Source organism: Chanos chanos, chromosome 3, assembly GCF_902362185.1.
Source record: "Chanos chanos chromosome 3, fChaCha1.1, whole genome shotgun sequence".
NCBI classification, from domain to species: Eukaryota; Metazoa; Chordata; class Actinopteri; order Gonorynchiformes; family Chanidae; genus Chanos; species Chanos chanos.
In genome coordinates, this window is record NC_044497.1 from 27,012,501 (window position 1) to 27,027,706 (window position 15,206).

The 15,206-nt window shown below is 41.0% G+C and overlaps 1 protein-coding gene across 2 annotated transcripts in view; it reads right to left on the reverse strand.

The window, feature by feature from the left end:
• The window catches only part of larp4aa (La ribonucleoprotein 4Aa), a 9,651-nt gene extending 1,933 nt beyond the window's left edge, over positions 1–7,718 (reverse strand). Inside the window, exons 1-12 of one of the 2 annotated variants that reach the window (XM_030767481.1) lie at positions 7,192–7,718; positions 3,902–4,028; positions 3,629–3,775; positions 3,349–3,436; positions 3,116–3,252; positions 2,831–2,934; positions 2,626–2,736; positions 2,420–2,473; positions 2,096–2,308; positions 1,737–1,840; positions 1,414–1,455; positions 100–300 (exon numbers count right to left, since the gene is read on the reverse strand). In XM_030767481.1, the coding sequence (XP_030623341.1) occupies positions 100–300; positions 1,414–1,455; positions 1,737–1,840; positions 2,096–2,308; positions 2,420–2,473; positions 2,626–2,736; positions 2,831–2,934; positions 3,116–3,252; positions 3,349–3,436; positions 3,629–3,775; positions 3,902–4,028; positions 7,192–7,305 (1,442 nt within the window). In that variant the 5' untranslated portion in view covers positions 7,306–7,718. The remainder of the gene's footprint in view (positions 1–99; positions 301–1,413; positions 1,456–1,736; positions 1,841–2,095; positions 2,309–2,419; positions 2,474–2,625; positions 2,737–2,830; positions 2,935–3,115; positions 3,253–3,348; positions 3,437–3,628; positions 3,776–3,901; positions 4,029–7,191) is intronic. The other variant, XM_030767482.1, reaches the window with a different exon arrangement.
• Between the last annotated feature and the right edge of the window lie 7,488 nt (positions 7,719–15,206).

Below are 15,206 nucleotides of genomic sequence, written 5' to 3' on the forward strand. Positions count from 1 at the left end.
ACAAACAGCCTCGTAAAGATTTCACAGAGGCCAAAACTATACAGAATGCTTCAGTGCCCGCTGTATGGCAACCTGCTGTAGAGATGGTACGCGGCCTACCTTCCACGGCCAGCCACGCTGGAGTCGTCTGCAGGTTCAGAGGAGGACAGGTGGGGGAAGGAGGAGCTGAGCTCAGAGGAGCCCGGCAGAGAGCTACTGCTGGAGGGAGGCTGGGGACTCCGCACGCCAGGCAGGCCGTCGACCAGGCTCACGGTGGAGGCCACCCCATCGGTGGGTCTCGTCTGAGGCTTCACATGGTTCCTGTTCACAGAGAGTGAGTTGAAGCACAGTGTTTTCATCACATGTTGTTTTACACTATGAAAAGGGGGGGGGCTGCTTTTTTTTTTTTATATCAAAATTTTTCCATCATAAAAATATTTGACCGCTTACGAATATAACATTATTGGTTTTTAAATGAGTTGAAAACAGTGGATGATAACTTTATAGCTTGTAAGCAGCATGCAATGGCTGAGCAAGTTAAAACATGGGAGGAAACAAAAGTAGAGAGAGCACTGATGTTTGCAGATTAATGCATTTTGGTCCCATTGATTTGTACCTTTATTTAAATAAATTGTCATCTTGGTGTGTGGGATTCAGATTGTTCTGGCACTTTTGATTGGGGGAAAGACAGAGTCACACTCCTATATATTACTCGCATTTTTTCTTCACTGAATCCAAATGAGAGAGGTCAAATGTCCTCTAATGTAACCACAAGAGAGGTAATGCATTAAACTTACAAAAACCACTGTTGGTCAAAGAGATACAACATCTCTTTGTTAGCAGATTACTAAGAGAACCAAGTTTCAGCATGATAAATACATCATAAGACACAGACTGAACACAGCATGTCTTGTTAGTTATGAGATGGATCAGTGTTCTTTGTCAATATGGTAATGCCCACAGAAATGAACGACGACCAAATGACAAATGAAATCAGCCAAAACTGGAGTTTTGCTATCAGTAGAGGAAAAAATGGTTTTATCTAGAACAAACGTTGGATTGCGCCAATGTTGTTAAAATGTATCTGCCAATGAGTTTAGAGTGTGAGCTTGTTATCTGAACGAAAAAACAAACAAAACAAAAAGAAAAAAAACCTTGATAAGCAAATTAAAAGTAAATTCAATCACCCAATGATCATTTGGTCATGTGAGAAACCATAAACCATACATACACATCTATATCACATAGACTAGGGTGGTGTTTATGGGTCTGATTTTATATTAGTAAATTAAAAAAAAAAAAGAGAGACGAGTTGTCATAGGTGAAATACAAGACATTTTGATTGGATGGTTTAGTCATTTGTGAGGCGGGGTATGGGATGGAGGGTAATGATTAGACTGATGTAAAGAGAGCCTGGGGCTTAAATGGCTGTACCTGAAGGCATTTATTACATTCTTTCTTGAATAAAGCGGAACGCTGAAAACCAGGAAGAAGAATTGAAGAGTTGAAGAGCAAGTACAATGACAGATTTAGCATTCACGCTGCTTACCCGACACATTTTACACATTGACATCGTTTTAACAGCCTGTCCATCATCTTAGGAAAACGCTCTCTTCACAACTATAAAACAAACCAACTACACACATCTCTAGACCTTCAGACCAAACCAAAGGAGGACTCTGCAGTAATTTCTTGCTTAAGACGAAAGACCAGAGAGAACGAGAAGTGGAGGGGTAAGAAAACCCAACGGGACCTACCGGTTTCGGCTGAAGGGGCGACCGATGTTCAGGGAGTTTGAGTTCGTTTTGTAGTGTCCAGGTGAGCTAAATCCATTGACAAAACCGCTATTTGGAAAAGGTGCCTGTGGTAGCAAGGAGTGCAAAAGAGCATCACCAACCAAACACAGTCCTCTTAACACAATTCTCTCCTCAATTCTACAACTTGCAGTTTGTTTCCTTTATTTTTGTTCTTTTTCCTATATCTATGATACATTTTTAAATACATGTCTCATTCCTGAAAGCCAAACTTGTGACCTCTGTAAAAGATAATACTGTTTGAAAGATGTGTGATCATAAAAGTAAAAGGGGTTAAGAAAAAAAAAAAAAAGGTGCTTTACCAGGGGAGTTTCAAAGTACGGAGGAGGAGATGGAGTCCATGTGGGATGAACGATGCCATAGAGAGGGTACTGCTGCTGAGGGCTGTAGACAGGCTGCATGAAGAGGGGGGAACTATACTGGGACTGCGTTTGGGACTGATGGGAGTACATGCTGCAGTCCAGGCTACGGTAGCCATTCTTTGCAAAGAACGTATTGATGGCTTTTATTCTGGCCTGGAGCAAAGAGAGAGAGATGATTTAAGGAAGACACATTTATTTTTTTTACATCTGGGATACTTCTGTGTGTAATATGTTCTGAGCTCTAAGAAAGAGACAGTCACTCACCATGATTGGTTTTCCCTGAAATGTTTTAACTTCTTCCCTTAAATATCTGTGTGCCTAGAAAAAAATAAAGAAAATGAACAGTTAAACAAACATAAGCAGAGTTCAATATAAAAAGGATAAGGCTTTCAATTGATCTAATATGGAATAGAGTAACATTATTGCTGAATTTAGGTCTGGATGTAGCAATGTTGAATTTTTAAACTCACCTGTTGGGCATCTGTATCTGATTGGAATGTAATGTACCAATTATTGTTGTGTGCAAACTCAACGCTGATCACTTTTGGACAGTTGTCATTCTTAAAGAGGGCTTCCACTTCCTGAGGATAGAGGTACCAAAAAACAGTCTTAAACAACTTAAACAGAGGAACAAAAGAGACATGTTCTTTCATGTCACTGCTAAATTCTCATTACCTCAACAGGTGTGGTTTCAGGAACCTCCCTCAAGATGATGATGCAACGTTTGTGATTGGGCCTGACTTTCTCTCCTTTCTCATCCACTTGAACCATAGGAGATGCTAAACAGGAGGGGGGGGGGGGGCAGTGTAACATCATAAGAACAAACAACAGCTATGACTGAGCGCTTTATGAATATGATCTGTACACATGATAAATCCAAAGACACCACAGTGAACAGCTCTAATGCCAAATAAAAACCCCAAAACAAATAAAGAACAGAAAAAAAATCTCCACACATACATCTCAGCACATCCAAAATGAGGTCCATGTCAGTGGTGAGGACTTTGATTCCTTCCATATTGGCTATGGTCCAGATGGGCACAAACTGATCACTGTCCATCTGGGACATCAAGTACAAATCCTTGGACAAATTCTCCCTGTGAAAGAAACAGAGCGATATGGGTGAGCAGAAAAGCTACTGACTCAACTGCAACTTATTGTAAGAAAAGTATGGAGGTTGGACCGTCACTCACCTGGAGAAGCAAAATTCAAGTTCTTTTTTGAGGGATTCTCTCAAGTTCTCTGCTGATAAGGGCTGTTCCTCTGATGCCTTGCACTCCCCTGCAGGCAATAAAATAATAAAACAGCATATTAAACAAAGCTAGGAAAAAGTATATTTTAATATGCAAATACATCAATTTTACATAGCATAATAGCATAATGAGGAATGACAACCCCCCCCCCCCCCCCCAAAAAAACAGTAATACTGGTGTATAAAGGGATGCGTCAAAAGTAACTGTAACTGTTACTAACCAGTAGTCCCAATACTGGGCTCAGAAAGAGAAAAGCCCAGGTCTGGGGGGTCCATACCATTGACAGCACCTTCTGCCGTGGCTGAGGAGGAGTTGTCAACGGGGGGTGTGAATCCAGGTGTGTATGGTTTACATCCAGAGGATGACTCTGAACAACACAGAAATGACAGTAAACAGATTCATTAGACAGTCCGTTTTAATGCATTACTCAAATAAGTGCAAGACTTAGGACTGTTTCCTATCCTTAAGACAGACGAGAGGTGTGGTGTCTTACCCTCAGTGATACTGGTCTGGGACCAGGGGGAGACCTCTGTGCAGTCCACAGGCGTCTCACTGGGCATTGCCGGGATCTCCTGCCACACCTTGGCATTAGGGTTCAGACCGGCTCCCTTGGAGGTTACCTGACATGGGCACAGAAGAATGACACACTGATAACGGGTAATGTTTGAAACTTTGCAATTAAAGCACTGTGCATATTTGAACACTTTTTTGGTCATAATAGTGTGCACAAGTTAGCGTACACCTATGACGCTTGTTATTACACGTTAATCATGTTTCCATTATATATGGCGTAAAAACGTTTACATGAAACATAGAGAAGACAGCGTAAAGAATCTCCCAGCGGTTGGTAGCTGCATGTTTGTTTACACAATGTGACTACAGTTTCGCTTGACGCAAGAGAGGGTAACGACAAAGGTATCTAGCCTGAAGAATTCTACACTAGTTCAAACAAAACCGTTTACAACCCTTGGCTAAAACATTAGCAATGTAAAGTCGGTTTATTATCCATGATTTATAAAACACACTTTAAAGTAAACACAATTTAAATCCCAACGAGGAATATCCAGAATGCAAAACTCTGAAGCGACAATCGACGAGTGATATTTCTGCGCCCTGTGGGCTTGAAAGTAACGGAAAACCTAGTCTATGCAAACAAAGATATACCTTACTCCATATGTCTTCCGTAGGTTATACGATGTTCTATATGACTCGCTAAACTTTCAATGATTTAAAACTTCCGATACGGCGATTAAAACTGCTGCAGGATTCAAAAATCATCAAGAGCTGTAAGATGCATACTGGGAGAGGCTGACAGTAGATGCACAGAGTTCTAGTGCGGCCTAATTGTGATTCCTAACGCTCACATGGTTCCCCCACGCCTCTCCGTTATCTTAAAGCAAGCTAGCCGGGAGCAACAGTTATTCAATCGACAAAAATCTTACCTCAATGACAAAACGCATTTTGTTGTCGACTTGTATACTGGCTTACTTGAGAAGTTACGACCCACAAGTCGTCAATTACCGTACGTAATCTATTAACTCGGTTTCCAAATCTACAAAGAACGAGCTTCCTTTTCAACGAACATCCAACGTGCGACCTTCAGCCATTTACCCCAAGTCGACTGAACTCCGCCTCCAAACTCAACACAAAAGACACATTAGAGTACTCTCTTCCGCACATTAACCGCCAAGTACAAACTTACTTCACTACTGGTTCAGAGCATCGTCATTCATTCCAAACGCGAGTCTGATTTGAAACGCAAATATGCAGTTGGCGAAAAGTTGCTATCAAAGGTGTTAAGACAGCTTTGTTTAGAACCTGAATTGAGTCTCCAAAAAAAAGGAAATTTAAGTAACAAAGTCCCTTTTTATACTTCTCCTATTCACATGATTTGCCACCAGGACGAAATTCAGGCAAAGGTAAAAGTGTATTTTTGTTCCCCATTAATGCAGTGACGAAACATCGCACATTTGTTGTATAATTACTGTTTTCAGTGAAGTGTCTTGTTTTTCTGTTTACACAGTGAAATGTTTCGGGTCGCTCAAAGCTGTACAGCGCGTGTGCTATTCTTCTGCAGAGAAAATAAGATATTATTCTGTTTTTCGTTATGTCACATCAGCAGTATATATAATTTATAAGTATATGCACATTCGTAAAAGCATTGTTAGTGCGAAGTCAACGCATATTTGTAAGTCACGTGTGTCAGTTTGCACCTGACATGCAACTTAGACACAAGGATCGTTATCAAGGTATTAAAATCCTAATTGACTTGCAATGTACTCTCTCTAAAATGGACTGTATGTAAATCCATGCAGTCCATTATATCCACAGTCTGAAAAAATACATCTACATTTAGAGAATCCCTTTCCTCTAAATCACTAATCCTCTGATCGACACGTAGCTCACATGCACAGGGGATGACACAGCACTTAACAAAGCTGCGATCAGAATTTCGGTATTTACATCGTTTTAGCGCATTTTTAACGCCTGCATTTCGAGCATGACTATCTTTCTTCATCTACCACTCCAGTGTTACACAAAAGCGTAAACTGCCGGATCACTCATGTAAACTGTCACCGGTTATTTGTTTTAAAAATATGCAATTTACCGATGGGGGCGCCACTTTGAAACGACCACCTGCTAAAAAATGATTCTTCAAAACCACACTCTCAAACAGCTGTTACACCCTTAGCTAAGTGGACGTACGCAAATCACCTGCAATTCGTCGACACCTTCAACCATCTAAATCTAAAAACGTGCATCTGTGAATTAATGACGTACACTGACAACCAAACAATAGTTACTTTCACAGTTTGAATGTGGTCTTTGTGAGATACAGTGCATGTCCTATCAATGCATCCATCTAGTTCACTTTAGTCTGCTCTGCAAGGAGCAGGGTTGTTCCCAACAAGCTACGTAAAATGAACATTGCTGTCCCTTAAACAAGGCACTACATGTTCACGCAATTAAATTTTGATGTTAAGGATGCTTGTGTCGGTAATGTATGGATAGCTATATGGGCCGGGGGGTTGTTGAGTTCTTGAGAACAGAGCTGGTATCATATGACTGATTCGATAAGCTTTTCCAAATGGCAGCATGTAGGCCGCTCATATCTGCATTAGCTGTAGCATGACAAATTGTTGGATGAGCTACACGCCGGTGCATGCGGCTTTCATAAGAAAAAAAATTTGACTGCTCTTACTGATTTTCACATGGAGTGCCCGATCGACCATACATGCCCAATCCTACCACCTGATTATTCACCGTTTTCATAATTAACAGCCTCAGATTAAATAGCTCGGTAGCTAACGATTTAGTGAGTTAACATAACCAGTTGTCCAGCTGGCTGTGACAACAGGTTTGCTGACATCTAAGGAAGCTCGCCAGGTTACATGGTAACGATAGCCCGCGGAAAAATAAAAACGTTAATGACTACAACGTTGGCCATCCGGCAAAATATGCAATTCATTTGCGTCTCCGTAAAACAGATCGGACGAAGTCAACAAGGTAGTCAACAAGCAAACGTTAGGTGCTCGCTACCACAAACTTAACTAGCCAGCTAAAACAGTTAGCTTAACAGTTTAGGGCCAACATGTCATTCAGCATGTCAATGCTAGGTAGCTGACTTGAATATCAGCTCTGGCCTTATATAGCTAACACGCTACAGTTCCCTTCCACGACCCTATTTTTAAGAAGGGCAATGGCCAGTGACTGACTATCATGATGGATGTTGGGAAGGGAGGGGGTTACTGATATGGTACTAAACGACTGGGCCCGACTTACCATGCCGCCTGAGTTTGCCCCGGTCCCCAGTGCGGTCTCGTCCTCCCCACGGGTTTTCGATCCCGGCTCAACCTCCTCCTGCAGCTGCGGCTCTCCACCCTGATCTGAACTCATCGGCCGCTCCTGGCTCACTTCTCCTCCGTCGTTCTCTCCCGGCCCCCACGTGTCACCCCTTCTTCGATATTTAACGAATGATGGCACCAATAGACCGACGTTCTGTTCTTAGCTATCTATAAGACTATCTATCTGAACCTAACAGATACGGTAGCTGGTAGCTGACTAGCTACTAATGTAAGCTGGCTAGCCACCGACTTGGCTAGCGGTATAGCTAGCTAGCTAGCTATCGTGCATCGACAAATAATGGAGCAAACTCGAACGAGAAGATGCCACTGATTTGAATGACATCAAAGCGAAACAGAGAGTAATAGTTTAGCTTCTACCGAATCTTCCTAACAATTTTTTAACCGTCAATGCTTTACAGCGCATTCCTAACCGGGCGACCGAAGCGGACACAGGGGACACGCACCTTTCCTAAGAGTAGGCAGACATTAATACAGTCCGCCACCGTCCCAACTTCCACCGCGACCTCTTGGTGCCCTCTGAAGTTGATCTATTCAGCTTCCGGTGTAAGTTTCCGGTGTCTTGCACCTTAAAGTTTTCTTTCTTGACGAAAAAAGTTTCCAAAATATGATTGTTTGACAAATATGTTTCCTAAATATGCTTGTCTCAAGAAATATTACCTAACGTGCAATGGTACAATTTCAGTAACTTGAATCTTGTGATATTCCTCAGTGTAGGAGTCTCTTTTATTGTGAAGGAATAGAGCTGAATGGAAATGTGGTGCAATGTTATGAATGTCCTCAAGTATGCTTTCTTGTTATCCAAAGAGCGATACTGAACGTAGAGGCACTTCTGTAGATTGACAGGTTGCAGTCTGAGAAACAGTTATGAAGTCAAGCAGGGGAGCTATGAAAAGGAGACCACCAGCGTTCATTTATTAAGATACTGATATCTGATACTTATCTGATTCTTTTGCTTCCTCTATGGAGTAACTTAAATTTTATTCTATGTATTACTTCATAGAGCAATCAAATGAAGAAGAGTAGGTATGAGATCATAATTTAATATACCAGGGGGGTATTCCAGAAAGCAGGTTTTGAGAAAACTCAGACTTTGTTAACTCAGATCAAGTAGTAAACCTTGTAATAGAAGAGGCCTGCGGCTTTTTTTGCTAGGAGAATGAAGCCATATGGTATTATGAGATAGTATTACTTACTATCTCATAGAACGCATCTCATAATTATGACTTACTATCTCTTAAGTACAACTCAACTTCTAATAATGACTTACTATCTCATAATAATGAGATACTAATAATTATAAGAAGCTTTCTCATTATTATGACATACGATGTGACTTGATTTTTAGGCCCTGTTTACATTTGGTTTTAAAATGCGCCTTCGGTTATCGGAACACAGGTGGACAGCGCTAAATACAGGTGTTAACGACCACCAAGACGCATTGAGATCCGATCACTCAAACCACCTTATCAGGTGGTCTAGGACGCATTTGACCACATATCTTTTGTAGTGTAAATGCTAACGTAACGTATTAACCTTCTAGCGAAAGTGACGTAGCAGTAAAGGCTGATTTATACTTCAGCGTAGGCTCTGTGTGAGTGGCCTCCGCCGTTGTGAGCATTTATACTTCGGCGTTGGTGTGTCTTCGTCGCTCTGCTTACATCGCCAAAACACTAGTTTGCGGTGGGGTTTCTATGCCACTGTGTTGATTTTCTTCGTGCATTACAAACAATGAATAAAGTTAAATAAAAAGTCGCAATTCAGTCTTTGCACAGCAATATCTGTAAAACTAGTTTTTCGTTTAAAAGAAGGAATAGTTACTAAACTTTGGGGGGCAGACAAACGGAGCTCTCAAAATAATGAGCGCACAGTTCGTTATTTTGCCAAAAATTTGCAATGGCGACTGAAACTGAGCGGATCATGTTAGACTTGGAGCTAATAAATGTTGAACAACGGTTACTTTTACTAAAATTTCTGCAACGCAGAAAAGAGAGAAGACGTCGGAGGAGATAGAGTGTACGACCACTGAACCGATTGAGGCAAAAGGAGGGTGATGCTACCATGCGGACCAATCACAGTTGTTGCGGTCTGCTTCGACGCGCGTCGCCGCGACATTTCTGGGGAGCTGCCGTCGTAGGGTACGCGGCTACGCAGAGATTCGACACAGAGGTATAAATTGGCCTTAACGGAATCCGAGCACAAGTTGTAAGTTGCACACCTTGGAAACGCATGATAGACACTGGTTTTAACGACAATGTGTCTCGGCTGTTCACTGTGATCCGATCGCCTAAGACGCATTTTAAAACCAAGTGTAACAAGGGCCCTTGTTTCAAGTGGCAGAATGAATGGAGAAAGTTTTACGCGCCTCTAGTGGTACGCCGACGGTTAGTACACAGCGGCAGTCGATACTTGGATTCAATGGTCTTTTGCTCCGCGAAGCGATGGAAGATGGCTAGTACATGAGTCACACCGTATAAAGTCACATGGAAACGTTAACAAAGCTCCGTAAGCTAAGTTAGACAGCTGATCATATTTAGACTGACAGCACTAGCCAGTTATGAAATCTTATTTGTAGGTCACTGTTTTGGTTTGTGAGCACACACATTTTCTACTTTAACGTGTCTGGAAAGGCGCCCCTCCCCATTCCCCTCCCCCTTGGTGCTTTTTTGCGCGGATGCCATGTTTCACTACATTTGATCCAGGCCACTTTAGTGACTACACTCAAGCTGGAAACGTAACGCGTATTCCTACAATTGAGATTCGACCAGATTTCATCTAATCTTCAGCTTTGCGTTTCAAGTGAGTCAAGACAATTTGGGTTAACTAACAGAAGAAATCTCGCAGTACTGTTGTGGTTAAACTGTTTGTGTTGTTGCCTTGTTAAACTAGTTATTCTTTCTCGCAGTTCTCTTGTAGCTAAACTGCTTGTGTTGTTGCCGTGCTAAACTAGTAATTCGTTGGGAATATCGAGTGACAAACCATTGCCTTACATTTCATGACGACCGAAATAAATACCTAATTAAAAGGACATAATTACATTAGTCTTTTCGCTAGGTATACAAGATGGTAACTGTAACTGCTTCTGGGAAAAGGCTACGAGTCCGTGCTGTGCAGTTCGCGAACGAGTCGTTCTTTTTGAGTCGCTAGTACCGGTTCACGAGCACAACTGAGTCGTTCTTTTCTTTTCTTTTTTTTAAAGTCGTTCTTTTTTTCTAATTCAGCTGCATGCAGTCGGTCGGAAACCTTTGGTATCACTATGCAGTTCGCACAACAATGGGCTAATAACAATAAACAAACAGCAAGAAAGTGTGGACTGATGCACCCCAAAAATAGGTCGCAGTAATGTCCGCCTCTTAAGACTAATTATCTTAGTAAATTGACAAGTGTTTGCATTCACCCCAGTGAAGTAGTTGTTTTTAATCTCTGTATTACAAACAAAAGCATCTGGATTTAATTAAACCGCTGTAGTGTCTCGGCCATCAGCCCCCTGCAGCTCCGTAGCCAGGAAGCTCGAGTTCGGAAACCTGAGTTCGAACTCGGACAGCTCGAAAGCTCGAGTTCAGTGGCTCGTGCAGTAGACGAGTCTACTCGAACTCGTGGCTTTGCTCGCATTCCATGGCTCATGCAGCAAAACACATGATTCTACCCGAAGACTTAACTCATGTTTTGGGTCGCTCTGTCGATTGATTGGGTATACCTCGAGCCCATCTACATAGAGCCTGTCCACTTCCTATAGAGATCCGGTAGTTGACATCACGAAATTCGGCATTGAACGGTCGAAATCAAAACTCTGGCTGTGTCCGAAATGGCATACTACCGTACTACATACTACATACTACATATTAGCCTAGTATACACTGCATACTGCGCACTACTCCACACACTAGTATACAGTATGGTACGCAATTATGACAACTTTCGTGTAGTGTACTACACGTTTGCTATCGGTTGGGCTATCTGTTCTGTTAAAATCGAACAACACACGACAACCACAAATATGTATCAAAAGTAGCCGTATAAGAAAGCATATGAAGATTTATTACACCAAAATATGCAACTGATACATTTAGATTCGCAACTGCAGCTGCAGTTGAAGTTGAAGCTGGTTCTGTCGTTGTCCGCCATGTTTTTAAAATTTTTTGACAGTTGGAAATCACCGCGTTGCTTCATGGGATGCAGTAGTCGGCAAAGTGAGCTCGGGATGTATACTAGAAATTTTCGCCAGTGTAGTACATCATCCGGGTAACTGTCGTGTACTGCAAAATTTTTATTTTTCACGTACTGCATACTACTTACTACTTTTACGTCATAATTAGTATGCGAGTAGTATGTAGTATGCCATTTCGGACACAGCCACTGCCATGCTGGCAGGAAAAACTGAGCAAAATGAATTGTGCCAGCCAGCGCACAATTGAAAACCGTAAAAAATGTAAATGGAACTACATCTATTGTCTCAACCCCTTAATTTCGAAAACACAATGAAAATTGCAAGAAAAAATTGTTTACCACATGAAAGTTACATTTTATGGGGCCCAGCTCCATAGGCCCCCATTCATTCTGGACTTACACAGCACCCCTTGTAAAACAGGAAGTTCTGTGAGTGGGAGTTCTCTCCTGTTTAGAAATTCTCTGATGCACCATTCCAGTATCCAATAAGGCCTAGTTAGCGGATCTTTGGAAACAAGGAACTAAGGCTATTTTCACACTTGGTCCGTTTTGCTGGTCTGTACCCGAGTGCGACCCACCCTCCCCCCACTGGTCTGCTTTCACATTACATTTTTTTGGTTGCGAACCCTGGTCCGTTTAGGTCATCCACACATAAGGAACGTGCAACTTTTACTTACCAATGTCGCTAAGCAACTATGCAAAATGGAAAGCCAAATTATATTTTTCATATTCATCTTTTTTTAATATGGTGTCAGCACCAAAATAACCGTGTTCGGTATTTTCACTTCTATGCCATAAATGCGTCCCGCTGTCTGAGAGTGATGCGAGCTGGTTGGATAAGGAGGTTTTTGCGGAGACAGACGGCAATGCGAAATTAATTTGCAGCTTTGGTTGCAGAGCATAGGCCTACACGCATACCTCCAAGGTGAGCGAACAGTGTGGCTGCTCGCAGTTATTTCCTGGATAGTTTTTAGATGCGACAAGCGTGAATTTCCACGTAACCGTCCTCTAGTCACTATTTTTAAGATTCTTAGCGTTTTTGAAAATTGCCTGTTAATTAATAAAACGAATTACACACGTCATCGATACCTTTTACTTCCTAGTTTTGGATCGGTTAGCTTTCACACCAATGCGAACCTCACTCGAGTTCAAGTGAAACGTACCCCAGGCCACCGTTTTCTAGAGTTCGGAAAACAGCGGTCACACCAACAAAACGAACCGTAACATAATGAATAATGAATAAACATTATTCGTTAAATGATTCCTTAACGTTAACTTAAAATGAACACTTAATGCGATGAAGTGCAGAACAATGTCAACACAGAGTAGAATAAAATGTACAACAACAGTTTGGATTAAATAGAATGGGATAAACCTAATAAATAACAAATAAGTAAGTGCAGACAACTGCGAGCTTGCCGCCATGTCCATGAGTTGGTAGCATGACTTACACATCTGTAGTTCATTGCCCCCACTCACCCTTGCTAATGTTCCTAAGGTATTTTAATGAGTTACCAGGAATGCATGTTCGGTCATTATTGTTAATTTATGTTTATCTATTTTGTTTCTGTTCATCTATTTATTTTTAATTAAATCGGAGTAGCTTGTTTAGGCATATCATGGAATTCTGCGCTGTTCTGAGCCTGTATTTGACTTCCTATTTTATGTTCAAATAGCACTTTTATGTTCATATGTCCCCTGCTCCCTTGCAAGTCAGAAGAAAAACAAATGTGAGAAAGAGAGAGAGCCAGAGACGACAACATCATCATTTTGTCCCAGAGAACGTCACAGTCCCAAGTAGGGCTGTCATATTAAATTCGAATATCGAAACTGAATTCGAATTTGCCTACCAACACCTGTTTCGAAAATGAACGGATAAATTCGATAATTAAAATATGTAGGCCTATTTAAAATGTATTTATTTATTTGATTAAAATAAAGAAATAATTAGATCATTAAAAAACAAACAAACAAAAGAATTTGGAAAGTGTGGCAAGAATTACAAAAGCTCAAATAACCCAATTTGATCAAGAACTGGAAATAGTCCTAAACGCAGGCCTGGTAGCATTCTGTGAAATCGAGGACAATATTGTCCAGAAAGAGTGATTAGAACTCCAAATAATCTTAGGAGTTCAATATGTAAACACTTTGGTTTTTGAATTGTAAGTAGGCCAAAGGCAATTTTAAATTTCAGATAATCTTTTTTGAAAATAGCTAACACAATGTTAGTATTCCTGATGAATAGTTTGTTGGAGCTTTGTGAACAAATTGTATTTATAAATGTAGGCTAGCTTCATTGTAGACTAGCAGTTATCCGATCCACAGTTTAGTTTTTATACTTGTTAATCATATCTAGTTTACTAATGTTATGACAGTATGAAGCCCAATTTGCAGCCAGGTGGATTATCATTATTATTACTTTAGTTTTTTTAAGTAGTTTACTCTGCTAATTGTTTTTGAAAATGTACACTGAAAATGTCGTATTTTACACTGCACTTTTCACTAAGAAATTGCCCTGAAACATTGCTGTCTCTGTATGCTTATCCCCTGATGCCCTCTTCTCCACACAAACTGGAGAGGGTGTAAGCGAATTACTTGCCAGTTGCCACTGGATTGGCCTATATATTTAGCCTTGGAATTTGACACATTTTTGACACGCATATTCAAACTCGTCTACGTTTCTGCTCCGAATACCAAACAGGATTTTTTGTTAAAGTGACAGCCCTAGTCCGAGTCACCTTTATATTCAGTGCCTCCATATAGCCGGAATGAAATTATCCTTGTTTCACAATCACATTTTGCAATGATTCGACTGTGAGGTTGGCAGTCGAATAAGGCCCCCTAGATTGAATCGTTGAATAGTCGACTATTTGTGGTCACCCCTAGAAATTTCACTGTACACTTGTAGCTAAACTGCATATGTTGTTGCCGTGCTAAACTAGTAATTTGTTGCAAATATCAAGTGACAAAACCATTGCCTAACATTTAAGTGTAGAATTCTAACTCATTTATTCTCATTTACAGATTTCAGGCTGGTACTGCGAGAGGCATATTGGTGAGTCTTAACCTTACTGCAAACTCATTTACTGTGTACCTGTCCAGACTGTAAGCTGCCTGTTAACACGGTAAGAAAGTTGGTAAGTTCTATCCATATTTAAGTCATCTTTTTTTGAGACTGCGACTTGAATTCACAGTTTAAGTTCTGTCAATCAAAATGCCTCGAAAGAACAGAAAGTCCTGTGCAAAAAAGGAGCAGTGGAAATTGCATAGAGAACCTTCATACAGAGACGACATGTTGGTTGATGGTAACGAGACAACTGTCAGTAGTGACTGTACATCGTTTGAGGAGGCAAATGAGATTTCAGTGAGAGCTTCATACAGCCAATCTGATCAGAGGTTTTCAGAATACAGCAGAGGAAGCCAATGTCTAGCCAATTCACTGATGTTTCTAGCCCACCTGCTTGAGAGTGATCAAATGGTTCAAGAAAATTTAGACTATGTTTTGAGAATAGGAGACCAATTGTACTGTCAAATAAGGCACAGATTGGAGCTAAGAAAGAGATTTGTCAGTAGGCATTTGAATTTTGATGATGTACCTGATACTGTTGAGACTGACAGAGGCTGTTACATTATCATGAAGTCCAACCCAGTGCATGGACTGTTACTGCAAGATGCACCTGAAGGCTTGGAAAATTACTTGAATCTCTCACTTCGACTAAAAGGTCTTGGAACTGCATTTTCACAGGCCTTGTTAATTGTTGGTGCTTT